This window comes from Phytophthora infestans, genomic scaffold (genome assembly GCF_000142945.1).
Source record: "Phytophthora infestans T30-4 supercont1.38 genomic scaffold, whole genome shotgun sequence".
Taxonomy (NCBI): domain Eukaryota; phylum Oomycota; class Peronosporomycetes; order Peronosporales; family Peronosporaceae; genus Phytophthora; species Phytophthora infestans.
Window position 1 is genome coordinate 1146312 of NW_003303721.1, and position 13296 is coordinate 1159607.

A 13296-nucleotide genomic window follows, 5' to 3' on the forward strand; every position below is an offset into this window, starting at 1 on the left:
TTCATTTGTATAAGTGTACGGTACATATGCTATACAGTAAACTAATCGGAGAAATACACATAAAATTTACAGGTACTTAAGTTTGTGTATTTTCTTCGATTATAATAGTAAACTGCCCTAGGGCAACTCCAAGACCATTCCCTGACTTTGATCCATTGATAACGACAGCGATGGTGACAAGCAGTGCTTTGCTTTTTTGGCTCACAACGGTACGTGGCTGCGCTGTAAGCTGTCGTCCACTATATACAATTTTGTTACCAGAATCGTCTCTATCCGAGAGGAAGGAGACCTACCTACTCTGAGACTCAAACATTTTTTTTCTTCTTCATTCAAGGAAGCATGAGCCTTTCCAAAGTTGGTACACTCATTGTAGCCATTGTCCTTCTGGTTGGCGTGTGCACCAGTGCGATAACCGTTGAAACGACCAAGCGTACAAAACATGCCGCGACGTTCCCGAGGTCCCACAGTACTGCTGGGAGAAATCTTAACACCGAGGAGAGAGGGATCAATTTCGACACGATAGCTGGCTCAACAAAGCTTCGAGTGAATTTTAATTCGCTTGTGGACAAAATAAATCTCCATCTTTGGCTAACGCACGTGTTTAAAAAGATGAATTTTGCGTCGGCCTGTTATCAGACCCCATGTTCCTGATATGGCTAAAGTATGCGGATGATTTGAACAGCAAGAAGCCCGAAGCAAAACGTGCATTTGAAGCATCAGTGCTAACCAATCAATACAGTGACGGCCACCTCTCAGCAATGTCTGCTTAATGCAGCCGTTATTAATAAATCAAGACACGAAGGCTCTTGCGCTTCAATTGCAGGCCGAACGATTGAAGGATTGGAAGCATCGCATTGTTCACCCATTGGATGTCTTCAATTTACGCGATCTGGAAAGGCACGGCTTTCTCGTGAACCCCGTTTTAACTTCTTGCTTGAAAAATATAATGGACGAAACCCCGCAACAATAATCGAAACCGTAGGAGAAAACGAAAGCTATTTTCACAAAACTGGAGAGTCAGCTGTTTGCATAAAGGGAAAGGAGTAAGATTTTACTCTCCAACAATGGGGTCGATTCTGTCGGATCCTGTATTGAAATTCTAAGTCAGGTAAATCATGAATGAGTTGAACGTCATGCTCGTCGAAGCGAAGAAAGTGCCGAAGACGAGAACGACCGCTAAGAGAATGGAATCGTAGCTGTTTCTGAAATGGCAACGGGGGAAGTTGCACCCGCATATTGTTGTCCGGTGGATGAACGCGGATGGATCCAATGAAATGCTGGCCACATACACGAGGTTATATAGTGCGAGATATGGCAGAAATTTACCTCGCCTTGAATTAAAAAGGCATTTGTCATTTGAAGAAACCGCTACAGCTTTTACCTAAGAAAAAACATCTTTTGATAATGCTCGCTTCTTTGACAGAGCTCAATACTTTAGTATTAGATTTTATTAGAAATCAGCAAGATGCTTGACCTCACTACAGTATTATCCTGGAATGAGTTTAGTAAACGACTGACGTGGGGATGGTGAGTCGGTGTGACTACTAGTATTGGTGTTGCTTTGGGGTAGAGCACCAGCGATGCGTGAGCGCATGATGAAGCCAAAACGCTTCACCTGGCGATACTTGACAATGGCTACACCTTCGTGTCCTGTTCTCGTCGTGAATGCTGCAGACGCCTGGAGGTAATTATGGAGCGTGTCTAGCTTATCCTCCAGAGAGAAGAGTGGCTGAGGCAAGAGACCGCCACTTTCCTCTGTCTGATCCTTCTTCTTGTTGTCAGCTAGAGGTGCACCCATTCGAGCGCATATGAAATGGTGGAGACGTTGCGCTTCGTCTCGTTCTTGTTGCCAGTGAGGCCTGGGAGGTTCAAGTCGCCTGGTTGGCGACCCACAGACGTTGGGAGTTCGTTTCTCGTGCTTGCTCGGTTCGACCTGCACACACCAATCATGTGCATGTTCGAGATGAAGCCATTTACCGATAGGGAAGACACAGAGCATCGCACACTTGAGCGAGTTCGACCGCTTCAGACTCATCGCATACGCCCCAGCCTCCACCTCAGAGGTGCAACGAGCATGCACGGCAAGGAACGGCTCAGCATACGGCGAGTTGCTGACCTCACGTTGTGATAGCACCACACTCGTTACAGCGAACCCACTCTGGACAGGAGACGAGACACTGCTGACTGGGTCGACTGCCGTTCCTGGAAGTATTACGTGAGCTTCATCACAGCCACGTGGAGTGACTTTAACCTCCTGAAACGATGCGAAACTTGCGGCCTGCAACGCACCAACGGGCTCTTCATGAGGTAGCGCTCTTGCCTTCGGACTGACGTTGCCAGCGCTTGTCATCTCTTCAATCTGCTGCATCTGCAGCCTCTCCTCGTCCACTTTGGAGCGACCGGCACGAGGCATGAGCGCGAATGCATTAAGAGGCAAAGCGTAGTAGTTGACGCTGGTTCTTTTCGAATCACTCTCCAGACTCTCAGCAGCATCGCGAACTGAATTAAGAGACCGAGCAGACAGGAGAATCTGAAAAGCTGGCGTCTTCTTGGACACATCCGCATCTTCCGATCTCTCCTCGGGGTCCTCATTTCGAATGGCAAACAGCACGATGTCCACCTCATTTGTGCTTTGACAGCGCACTTTATGCAATCGTGAGGGCGACACGGCAGATAGTTTACTAACTGCTACTGGACTGCTGGCCTTGGACTGCAACATTCTGGATCGCCGAGCATCGTGTCCTTGAAATCTGGTCCTTTTCGGGCAAGAAAAGATAAAATTCTCTTGTAGAAGGTGACTCAGAGCCTGAGGAGTAATTTTCATACTTCTACTTAGAGGCCTCGTGACAGGGGAAGGCTGACGTAGTGGTGACTCGGATGCCTCGTCTCCAGTACCTGCTAATACTGTGGTAGTGTCAATACTGTTGACAGTTTCTGGCTGTCCACTCTCCAATTGTTTCGGAACGCGGTTGAAAGATGGTCCGCTCTGCTTGTCAACAACTTTAATGTCGAACAAAGCCAGAGGATTTCCCTCTTTCAAGACTTCAGCTTGTCGACGCTCTTCAGCAGCCAAGGCGCCATCCAATTGACGCTGTCGAGCAGAACTGGGAGGCGCCTCGGCGTTGAATGACGTCACGTAATTGCCCAGAGTCGGTTCTTGATTAAAAACTTTCTTCGTCGCCCTCGTCTCGGGGGTCAACAGTAACAACTCGTTGGCTGCGACTAGAGCCTGCCTTGCGCTGTTCGTAGACGCAGAGTCATTCGCGTCGTCCTTCCTGCTCAAAGAGGGCATAACCAGTGCAGGTAGCTTGACGCTCGCACTGGAATCGGAAGATATTGACGTGTTGCCGGTCGTAGCTTGACGTCGGACTCGGTCACGTGAGACTTTTTTTGCAGCTTTCCTCTTGGCTACAGCTGACGACGGCAGTATCTTTTCGATGCGTTCGTGGTTAACGTGGTCTCGTAGCACCTTCTGCTTGTAGTTTTCCCACTTTTGCGTCTTGTGGAAGCGATCCAAGTACACGATGCTCTCGGCGTGAGAGTGAGCTGCCGCGCGTAGCGTTTCTCGAGCTGACCGGGATAGTCGATGGAAAACGTCGTATTTCGAGAGCAGTAGGACCTCAACGGGAGTACTTGCACTCACAGTCACCTCTCGATGGATCACTTCGTTGAAATTAACGCCACCAGCTCTACGAGAACAGATAGAAACAAGTTAGTTTGTACATGGCTACATTTGTGTTAACAAATATGGCTACATACGCTTCGTCGCCAACCACACGGAACCGACCGATGCGTTCCACGAAAACCTCGTGCTTGACCTGTGTAAAGGGGTCTGTGATTTGCTTGGTGACAACCAGTTCTCCACGAACTACGAAATAGACGTGCAACGCGCGATCCCCCTGTCGGTAGAGCACACTACCCGTGGACAATTTCTGCTCTAGTAGAACATACGACAGCTCTTTGAGCAGCTCTCCAGTCCATTCAGGCGTCTGGAACATCGGTATCTGATCCAAAACTCCCACTCGCTTCGCCATATCTTTCTTCTGCATGCGACGCAGAGTCATATTGTAGTCTTTTTCACAAATTACCAAAAGTTGACACTCTTCACGAGTGATCACAGTAGCGCTGCGTACACCTCTGCCTTTCATGAGCGCCAGCTCTCCAAAGTGAGACCCTTCTGTGAGGTTGATAAGCTTGGTCATCTGCGTGTTCCCCTTAAAGTCCTTGGAGTTGATATTCACATCCACCGACCCGCTAAAAATGATATAAAACAAGTCTCCAACTTCCCCCTCGCGGAACACACAAGCACCAGCCGGCAGAGTGAGGAAGTCCACGACGACGCAGAGCTCGCGGACGAAAGATTTCGGTAAGCTTCGGAAGAATTTGAGCGTCTGAAGATACTCACTGAGCATGTCGATGTCGGCCTTGGAGCGCGCATGTTTCTTTTTCGTTAATACTTTAACATACTCGCGTTGTGACTTCTGCGCCGTACGCTGGACGCCGATTCCATTCGCGATCTGCATTCGAGACAGGAACTCGAGTTGGTCGTTTTTCAGCATCAAGTTGTAGTCATTTCGAGTGATTTTCACCAGCTCGGTGGCTGTTTTGGCCAATACAGTGGCAGCACGAGCGTCGTTGTTAAGAAGAGAGCGTTCGCCGAAGTAATCGCCTTTGCTCAGCTCACATACCGTGACTTCTACGACTTCACCGAGGATACGCTGACTCACGCGAACTTTAACTGTACCGGAGAAGACGATGAAGAGTGCGTCGCCTTCGTCTCCTTGTCGGAACACCGTCTCGTCTGGATGGAAAGTTACGCACGTCATTCGTCGACAGAGCAGATCAAGCTCCGAAGGTTGGAGACGCTCGAAATCGGTCGAGATTTTAAGCTTCGTGGTCTGGAACCACACACCGAGCGACTGTAGATCCATCTGAGAGCGCTGTTCGCAGTCTTGAGCTAGTGCTCGACGACAGGACTCTTCTAGTATAAGTGTGCGACCGTAAAGTTGATGACCTTTGGCTGTATCGTCCAAGTCAAAGCCCGAGTGGACTCCGTTGTGATCCTCCACAATGTCCTCGTCTTCCTCGTCCTCGTTGTTGTCTCTAGTGTCCATTACTGCCCCTTCTTGACCCTTGTCATGCTGCTGTCTGCGTAACGAAGATAACTTAATCCAGTGTGCCATCACACTGGATTGCTCCGTCGGGACAGCTGCCGCTCGTGTGAGCTGCTTGGCTGCAAGTGCCTGTTGCACTAAATTCTTCATTTCTCTACTTTTCAACATCTGAGCGAGCGAAATGCGCTTGTCAGTAGAGTTTCCGGTGGTCTCAACGCCAAGTCCAAGGCCGTCGCCTAGTCGTGTGACTTTACGGGCCACGCTACTCATCACTGAAGTCCACGGGTCTTTCTTCTCGACTGGCCGAGTGGGTTGCTGACTGACAGTTTCTGTGTTGCTCTGCAGCTTGTGCATCCTCATGATGGAGTGCGCTGCTCGACTGAAACCCTTAGGGCCATCACCTAATTCTTCATGTGTCTTTACTCCCATGGAGTGCGTCGTAGTAGCCTCACGAACTTCGGACTCATCTGAAGTTTCTCCAGCTTCGCTCTTCGCTGTTTTGGCTCTCAGAGCCACCTTCACGGCAGAAATTCGACCACGAGTAGATCGCCCTCCTCCTTTGCCGCGTCCTTTAGTAGGCGTGGACGGAATCATGATACCACAATGCAAAAAAAAAGTCAACTTCACGTCAACTTCTAATAATACGCTTCATGGCTACATGTAGCCATTTCGATATAGAACCTTCAATATCGGATACCTTTTTTCAGCCAATAAAGCCGCACGAATCTACAATTCCTTCCAGACTTCATGTCGTTGGAGGACTCTGCGCCCACCGCTCCACCTCCACAGGCCGCCAGAGAAGCCCAGAAGACGCCACAAGCTGCGATGGACACAGTAACAACAGGAAGTAAAAATGGACCTAGCCCACCCAAACAGCGCACCAGCCACCGAGCAGCTGCCGCTGTAGCCAACGCGTTCATGGCTGCACAAGCGCAAGAAGAAGCGGCTCCCTTGGGCGTCGTCATGGCTAAAGCTTTCAGTGCTAAACCTGCAAAACATAATACAATAGAGTCCAGCAGTGCTCCAGCTCAAGAGCAGCACAATAACTTGGGTATGTTGCTCTGTGCCGCCCTGGGGGGCGAAGACACGAAGAAACGAGCCACCGAGTCGCTCCCTCCAGCTCCAAAGCGAGCCAAAGTCTCGAGTAAGTCCAACAAGGTGGAGGTCAGAGGCAAGAAGCGACGCCAAGCGCCAGTATACGACGCAGCTCCCATGGAGGCGTCGCCCATCATCACAGACCTCCCGCCACTGCCCTTCACGACGCCGGATGTAGCCAAGAAGAAGTATAAGATTCGAAAGGTCGCGCCGCTCAAAGAGAGCGACAGCGAGGACTCTCGCCACTGCGAGTTCTGCAGGAAACGAGCCAACATCTGCGTGCTGCTGCACTGCCACGCGTGTCGCCGCGCGTATCATGCCGGCTGCTTCGTGCACGCCTTCAAGGCGCTCGTGGACGCGGAGACGCCCATTCTGGACCAAATGGAGCGTCTGCAGCTGGAAGCGCCCGAGAGACGAGGCAACATTTTCCGCTGTGCGTCGTGCAAAGCGGCCTTTCTGGACTTCTACGAGAGCGACGGCTACCTCTGGCACTGCGACTGCCCCACGTGTGTGGAGCCCGACAAGAAGATTTTCTACCGACAGCGGAAACTGGTGCAGATGATGAACGAGATGGAGCTCGAGAAGCAACTCAAGAAGGAGAAAAAGGGACAAGGCAAAGCTGCAACAGCCAAAACGTCGACGTCGACGCCTCGTGGGACCAATTTATCGTCCCGAAGTCGACGCACAAGAGGCGGCAGCGCTGCGTTGGACGAGCAGGTTGTCGCCTCTCGAGCGTCTCTAGAAGCTGTGGAGAAGGAGAGCAACGACGAGAAGACGAAGGAGCTGAAAGTGGACGAAGGTGGACAGGAAGCCGAGACGCTGCGTCTCCCAGCTGAGACTGAAGACGCTTTTGCGCTGTCCGGCGACGCGCTGGTTCAAGCTGTGCGCGTGGCACACGACGACAGGAGCGGGGCCTGGACGTTCCCAGTCATGAGCTCGCGCAGCTCGAGTCTCCACGCGTCTGGCATCATGAAAACGGGCACTTGCCGGTGGTTTGTCAAGAAAGTGGCCTCGGTGCAGTGCGACTGCTGCCACCGACTGTTTCGCTTCCCAGAGTTTGTGCACCACACGGACAGCGCGTTAGTGCGAGACGCCAAGTGCGCGGACGAAGACCCGATGCCGTTTCTATTCGTCGAGCATTGCGACAACACGCAGCATTCGCCTCTCGAGGAGTTCCAGGCTGCGCTACGCAGTTGGGTGGGGCGTCAGAGTGCGAGCAACACGCCGACTAAGGCGCCTAACAGTCGGAACTTAAATCCGGACGCACGCATTGACACACCGACGACGCCAGAGCCAGAAGTGGACGCAGCCATGTCCAGACTACGCACGCTGGCGCTGTTCAAGCGTCGGAAGCACCGGAGCGACAAAGTGTCTACAGCCGCGCGTCTGACTGACCAAGAGCCGATGGATTTCGTGGCTCAAGTCGTGTGTCTGTCGCCAAAGTACGTCATGAACATGGCGGACGGAGCTCTTGCCGACCGTGTGGTGCGGTCCAGAACAGCCGTTCCGGACGGCTCGTTCCCGCGCAAAGCCGGCTGGCTGACGTTCAATAGCAACGGCCTCAAGGCGCGCCAGATCACGTGCGTCTGCTGCGAGAAGAGATTCGTCTGCGAAGAGTTCGTCAACCACGCTGGCATCTCGCAGACGGAGCTGAAGAAGACGCCCCGCAAACTTTTGTACGTCGTGGAGCGTCAGGACGAGTCGGCGTTGATGCCGTACATGACGTTTGCAAAAGACCTGGAAGCTGCAGCCACCAATAAGGTGCTGGATGCGCTGCTCGATGGGCTGCAGCCGCCACCTCCGTCCCCTCGACCACTCGAGCTATGACAAGACTAAGGATTAAGATTTTACTTTAAGAAATGCACACTGACTTTGGGTTGTGTACAGCCGGTTTCGTACCAAAGTCTACGAAAGCATTTTTTGTTCTTTCACTAGGGTGTTTATTAAGAAAAAAAAAGAAGTTGAATTGACTGGTAATTATAACGAAGCGGGCTCTATAGAATGCAAGAGCGCACCCAAAAACACTGCTACTTCCGATGCTGTGCGCGTTGGGCGTTTGGATTCCTCTCGTTGAATATCTTAATATATATTCGTCTTCTTCACCAGTCATCGATAACTTTTAAAAGCGCAGAAACATCGGACTTACTTGGTCACTTGGGCAATGACCGTCTACTGTAGGCCAACGGACTTCTCCATCGATTCAACTTTTCTTTTTTGCAAACTTGTCGGCACTTACAAGATCTTTTGACACTTCCGCTTCTGTACATACATGTAAGCATCTGGAGCACCGGCGCTTCGGGATTTTCAAAATGAACTGGGAGGTATACGACGAGAAAATCCTCAAACGACCGCTCTTAAACGCATCAGCTACATTTTCCTAGCTCTAGTCTCGTCGGGCTGGAGCTTATTCTTTAACCATTTCTTGACAACGGCGGCCATTTTCTCGAAACTGGTACTTGGACTGTGTCTTACAGCGGGTAATCCTGATCGATTTAAAACCCTCGATTAATAAAACGGCCTCTATTTATTAAAAATCGTGCATCAGGCTAAGTGAAAAGGACTAAAGTCCACTTTTTTTAAAAAAAATACTTCTGTACACCTCATACTGCACTACACCCGGGCAAGACCATCTCGTTAGGAGAAAAATTAATATCGCAAGTCGCTACGGAGACGATGCCGTGATACAAGTACCGAACGAGAATAGGGACAAATTTAAAAAATACGGCGTTGACAAACCTAGATTCAAGGCTATAATACGGGATGGACATTCCATCTGCAAAGCGCAAGTAGTTAATGCGGTACAACCGTGGTCGAAAAGTGCTATTGAACGAAGTAATAGGAAACATTGGTGCAAGAATATTACCGGTATTGCTATCTGTAGGAATAGATATCATTGGTACCAGAATATTACCGGTATTATTTTTGTTTGTTTTCAATGATCCGCTTTTTTGTGTAACACAAATTGTGTTCGTTGCCAGCGAATCGTCGATACTGTACAGGTAAATCATGATCGGAGGTACCATCCCAAATCGATCTTGCTACCCTGGCTCCGTACATGAACCAGTACCGGTACCATACACATGAAATGATTATGGTGCGGAACCAGGGTATTCAAAGCAAGATAGATTTGGAATACATGTACCAGGTACAGTAACGAGCCTCATTTCTTGAAAGATTCTATGGCCGGGCCATAGCATCTTTCAAGAAAAAGTCCTACGGTACTACAACGTCTGGCTGGCTCTCAACTTCTGGTCCTATCTGAAAACCTTACCAACCATTGGTTGGTACAGTAAGGTTTTCAATTATTTATTGTATTAAAGCATCATTTTGTTGGGTTTTGATTTGCTTTTAGGCATACTTCATCTGGTACAGCTGGTCGTAGTTTTCATACATCTTCCTGATCGCATTGTCCTTCGACGTCCCCTCCACACGAAGCCATTGATAAACATTGGTGGGGCTTTCTCTGTTGTACATCCAACGGAGCGTGAAAGCATCCAGTAAGTCAGTAGCCATTGTCTTCGTGCTGGAGACCTCGCTTGCCTCAACGAGCATCTTTGCTAGAACACCATCGTCTTTGTAGTGCTCCTTCAAGATCGCGAGCATGTTCACTTTCTGCTTCGGTTTTCTTCGCCTGAAGTAGTCGACGTACTGCCTCCAAGTATCGAGAATTGGACTATCAAAAAGCCTTTCCCCTGTTTTGTCGAGCTGCAGTCGTTTGAAGACGTAACTCGGGGCATTTCCTTGCTTATACCAGTTTTCAAGTAGCTCACGCTGCAATTGACTCGCCAAGCTCTCTGTGCTCGGGTTCATGCTCGCTAGAGCAAGTATACTTGCCAGCTTATCATTCGGGTAATTCTTCGTCAAGGTCGAAATCACGGGGAATGTTTCCTTGTGATACATCAAATTGTAGTAGTCCGTGTATTTCGTCCATGCAACAAAGAGCGGGCTCTCCAGGAGAGCATCTCCGCCCATGTCCAGCTTTAGCAGCTTGAAGATAGCGTTGGGGGATTTCTGTATTGACAGCCACGCGTTCGTCAGGTCAGCCTGGACTCGCACTGCAATTTTCTCCGTAGCTGGAACCTTCTGCGCAGCGATCAGCATATCCACCAGAGTTTGCTCGTCGTATTTCTTTAACATTGAAAACAGAGTCGTCTTTTGCTCAGGGTGAGCCTTGTTGAAAGCGTCCACATACTTCGCCCAAGTAACCACCTGAGGCTGCTTGAACAGCTTATCTCCCGCGTTGTTAAGCTTCAGTAGCTTGAACACGACGTCTGGGGACTTCTCGTAAGCGATCCAACGTTGAGTTTGCTCGGTCTGTAATCGCTTCGCGATAGTCGCTGTGGCTGGGACCTGCTTCGCTGCTTCGATTATCTTGGCTACACCGTCGTCGCCGTAATGCGAAGTGAGAGTCTTGATTAATGTTGTTTGCTGCTTCGGGTTCTCCGTATTAAATTTTTTCATGAACTTGATCCAAGCTTGCAACTGAGGGCTTGCTAAGAGAGTTTCGGCTGCATCATCGAGTGTGAGCAGCTTGAAGACGTCATCTGCGTTCTTTCCTCCATTAAGCCACGACATGAGCTGTTCATTGGTAGTTGACTTCAGCGAGTTGGATAGTGATTCTACACTGACACCGGATACCCCCCTCTCCTCGTCTAAGTCGTAGTATGAGGTCTTGCCCGCCCTCAAAAGCCTCTTGGTGGAGATGTGGTGACTATCAATACTTGAGAGGGGATTCGGCGTGACCATCGAGTATTTCGCTAGACACGAAGTTGAGAGTGAGATGGCAGCCAGAAGCAGCAGTCGCGTCTTGAGATGTAACATGTCTGCGCTCGAGCGCAAGGAATGGGAAATGCGAAGCTAGAGAGAGAGAGAGACACCGCGACCACAAAACAATTGTCTCTGACAGAAACTGTAGACAGTATGGACAGAAACTGGAGACAGTATGGACAGTACATTCTGGACAGAAACTGTAGACAGTATGGATATCACAGTACATTCTATACCGGTATTTGAACTGTGTATCTTTTCACGGTATAAAGAATGGCTCATTGTTTAATTCGTTTTAACCACTTGATTTAAGAATGGTTTCGCATCTCAAGGCCAATCAAAAAACGACTTAAGTTTCTTGTTACCGATGCAGCGTAAAATGAAAAGTGAGAATCAAACTAAACTAGCCCTCTACATCCTTCCTGCACTGCCTACTGCAACACTCGAATTCTAGAAGATTGGAATGACTCCGAATGTTCGATGACACAGCAAGTTCCCTTTATGTGCACCACACAATCCTGTGACGTGGTGCAGACTTCAACACTCCCCCTCAACTTGCTCTTCTTGCACTTGGTTGTTCACAACTCCGCTCGATCTCACGAGAGCAATAAACTGAGGAGTCGGTAGGGGCTTCGTCATGTAGTCGGCCAGCTGGAGCTTGGATGGCACGTGCTCGAACTTAATTGTCTGCTTTTGAACGTGATCACGGACGAAGTGTACACGAAGATCAATGTGTTTGGCACGAGGAGTGTACCCGCTGTTGGTAGCCATGCTTATAGCAGCCTTGTTGTCAACTAGCACCGTCGTAGCGCTATGGATCTTGACTGTCATCTCTGTCAGTAGCTGCCGCGCCCATAACACCTCTTGAACCGTGACGACGACTGCCATATACTCAGCCTCAGCTGATGACAGCGCGACTGTAGCTTGTTTCTTGGCCTTGAACAAAACTGGTCCACCACAAATTTGAACTAGCACTCCAGAAGTTGAACGGCGCGTAGCTAAATCACTGCCCCAGTCAGCATCGCTAAATGCGACCATTTTAAACTCGGTAGCACGCATGTACTTGATTCCAGTATAAGAGGTCCCCTTGAGGTAACGCAGCACTCGCACCGCAGCTCTCCAGTGCATTTCGCACGGATTTTCAAGATGCTGAGAAAGAATACTGACAGCGATGCAAATATCGGGTCTAGTTGCATTTGCAACGTACAGTAACGAGCCGACAAGCTCCCGATACGGGGTTTTTGAGTCCAAACGAGGGTGTTCGTCACTGGCACGTAAGTCTTGACCGACTACACTTGGGTTTCGAACTGGGTATGCACTCGCTTGCCCAAAACGCTCAAGCATCCGCAAAATATACTGCGACTGGCCCACGAACAGCCCCCCCTTCTTTAGGTCATAGTGAAGCTCCATCCCAAGGATGTATTTTGCATCTCCTAGTGACTTCAGCCGGAAATGCGTACTTAAATTCGCAGCAATACTTGACGCCTCCTCTGCTTTAGCACAACCAATAAGCAGATCGTCCAAGTACAAAACGACAAACACCGGACCGTGTGAGCCAACACGAACAAAAAGACACGGCTCTGATCTGCACTGCTTGAATTCCATTGCGAGAAACACTTGACGAATCGTCTTGTGCCAAACTGCTGCTGCCTGTTTTAAGCCGTAAAGGCTGCGACGTAAACGACATACCATGCCATCTTGAGCTCGAATCCCTTCCGGTGGCACCATGTACACTACTTCTTCTAGATTGCCGTTTAAGAATGCTGTCTCCACATCGTATTGCTTCACCACGAAACCAAGCTGGCAACAAACCGCCAAAAATATGCGTACAGTGTTCAAATTTGCAACAGGCGAATAGGTCGACGTGTAATCCACCAAACGTCTGAAAACAACCGAGAGCAACCAGTCTCGCCTTGTATCGGATAATGTTGCCATGTTCATCTCTTTTGAGTGCAAACACCCACTTATGGCCAATGACTCGCACACCTGGGGGGCGATACACCAAGTCCCAAGTGTGGTTTCTCGCATGAGCACGAATTTCAGCACGGCAAGCCTCCTTCCACTTGGCGGCATCAGGTGACTTCATCGCCTCCATAAACGAATTGGGAACTGACTCAACAGCAGAGAGGGCGATTTCGTATCCATCATCAATTCTTGGCCGTTTAGAGTCAGGTTCAGCAGTACTTTCATCCGACGAGTAGCCGTTTCCACGTTCATTGTCTCCATTTTCCAGTAGTAGCGACGCAGCATCATCTTGACTGTTCCGGGCTTGGCTCGGAGGTAACGCCAGATACCTGGACGGTGTTCTCGAGCTGGCTGA

At 49.7% G+C, this 13296-nt stretch overlaps 3 protein-coding genes across 3 annotated transcripts; 1 reads left to right on the plus strand and 2 right to left on the minus strand.

Moving 5' to 3' along the window:
* Window positions 1–1486: 1486 nt before the first annotated feature.
* On the minus strand, window positions 1487–5282 carry PITG_15140 (uncharacterized protein; the record flags this gene model as incomplete). Its single annotated transcript, XM_002898255.1, has 6 exons — window positions 1487–2158; window positions 2333–2548; window positions 2693–2857; window positions 2966–3233; window positions 3420–3689; window positions 3760–5282. 6 exons carry the CDS (start codon window positions 5280–5282, stop codon window positions 1487–1489), a joined length of 3114 nt encoding a protein of 1037 aa, XP_002898301.1.
* A 579-nt stretch (window positions 5283–5861) lies between these two features.
* On the plus strand, window positions 5862–8036 carry PITG_15141 (uncharacterized protein; the record flags this gene model as incomplete). The annotated part of the gene is made up of 1 exon (XM_002898256.1): window positions 5862–8036. The coding sequence occupies one exon, from the start codon at window positions 5862–5864 to the stop codon at window positions 8034–8036; it is 2175 nt and encodes a 724-aa protein (XP_002898302.1).
* Window positions 8037–9557: 1521 nt separating this feature from the next.
* On the minus strand, window positions 9558–11030 carry PITG_15142 (secreted RxLR effector peptide protein, putative; the record flags this gene model as incomplete). Its single annotated transcript, XM_002898257.1, has 1 exon — window positions 9558–11030. The coding sequence occupies one exon, from the start codon at window positions 11028–11030 to the stop codon at window positions 9558–9560; it is 1473 nt and encodes a 490-aa protein (XP_002898303.1).
* Window positions 11031–13296: the final 2266 nt, after the last annotated feature.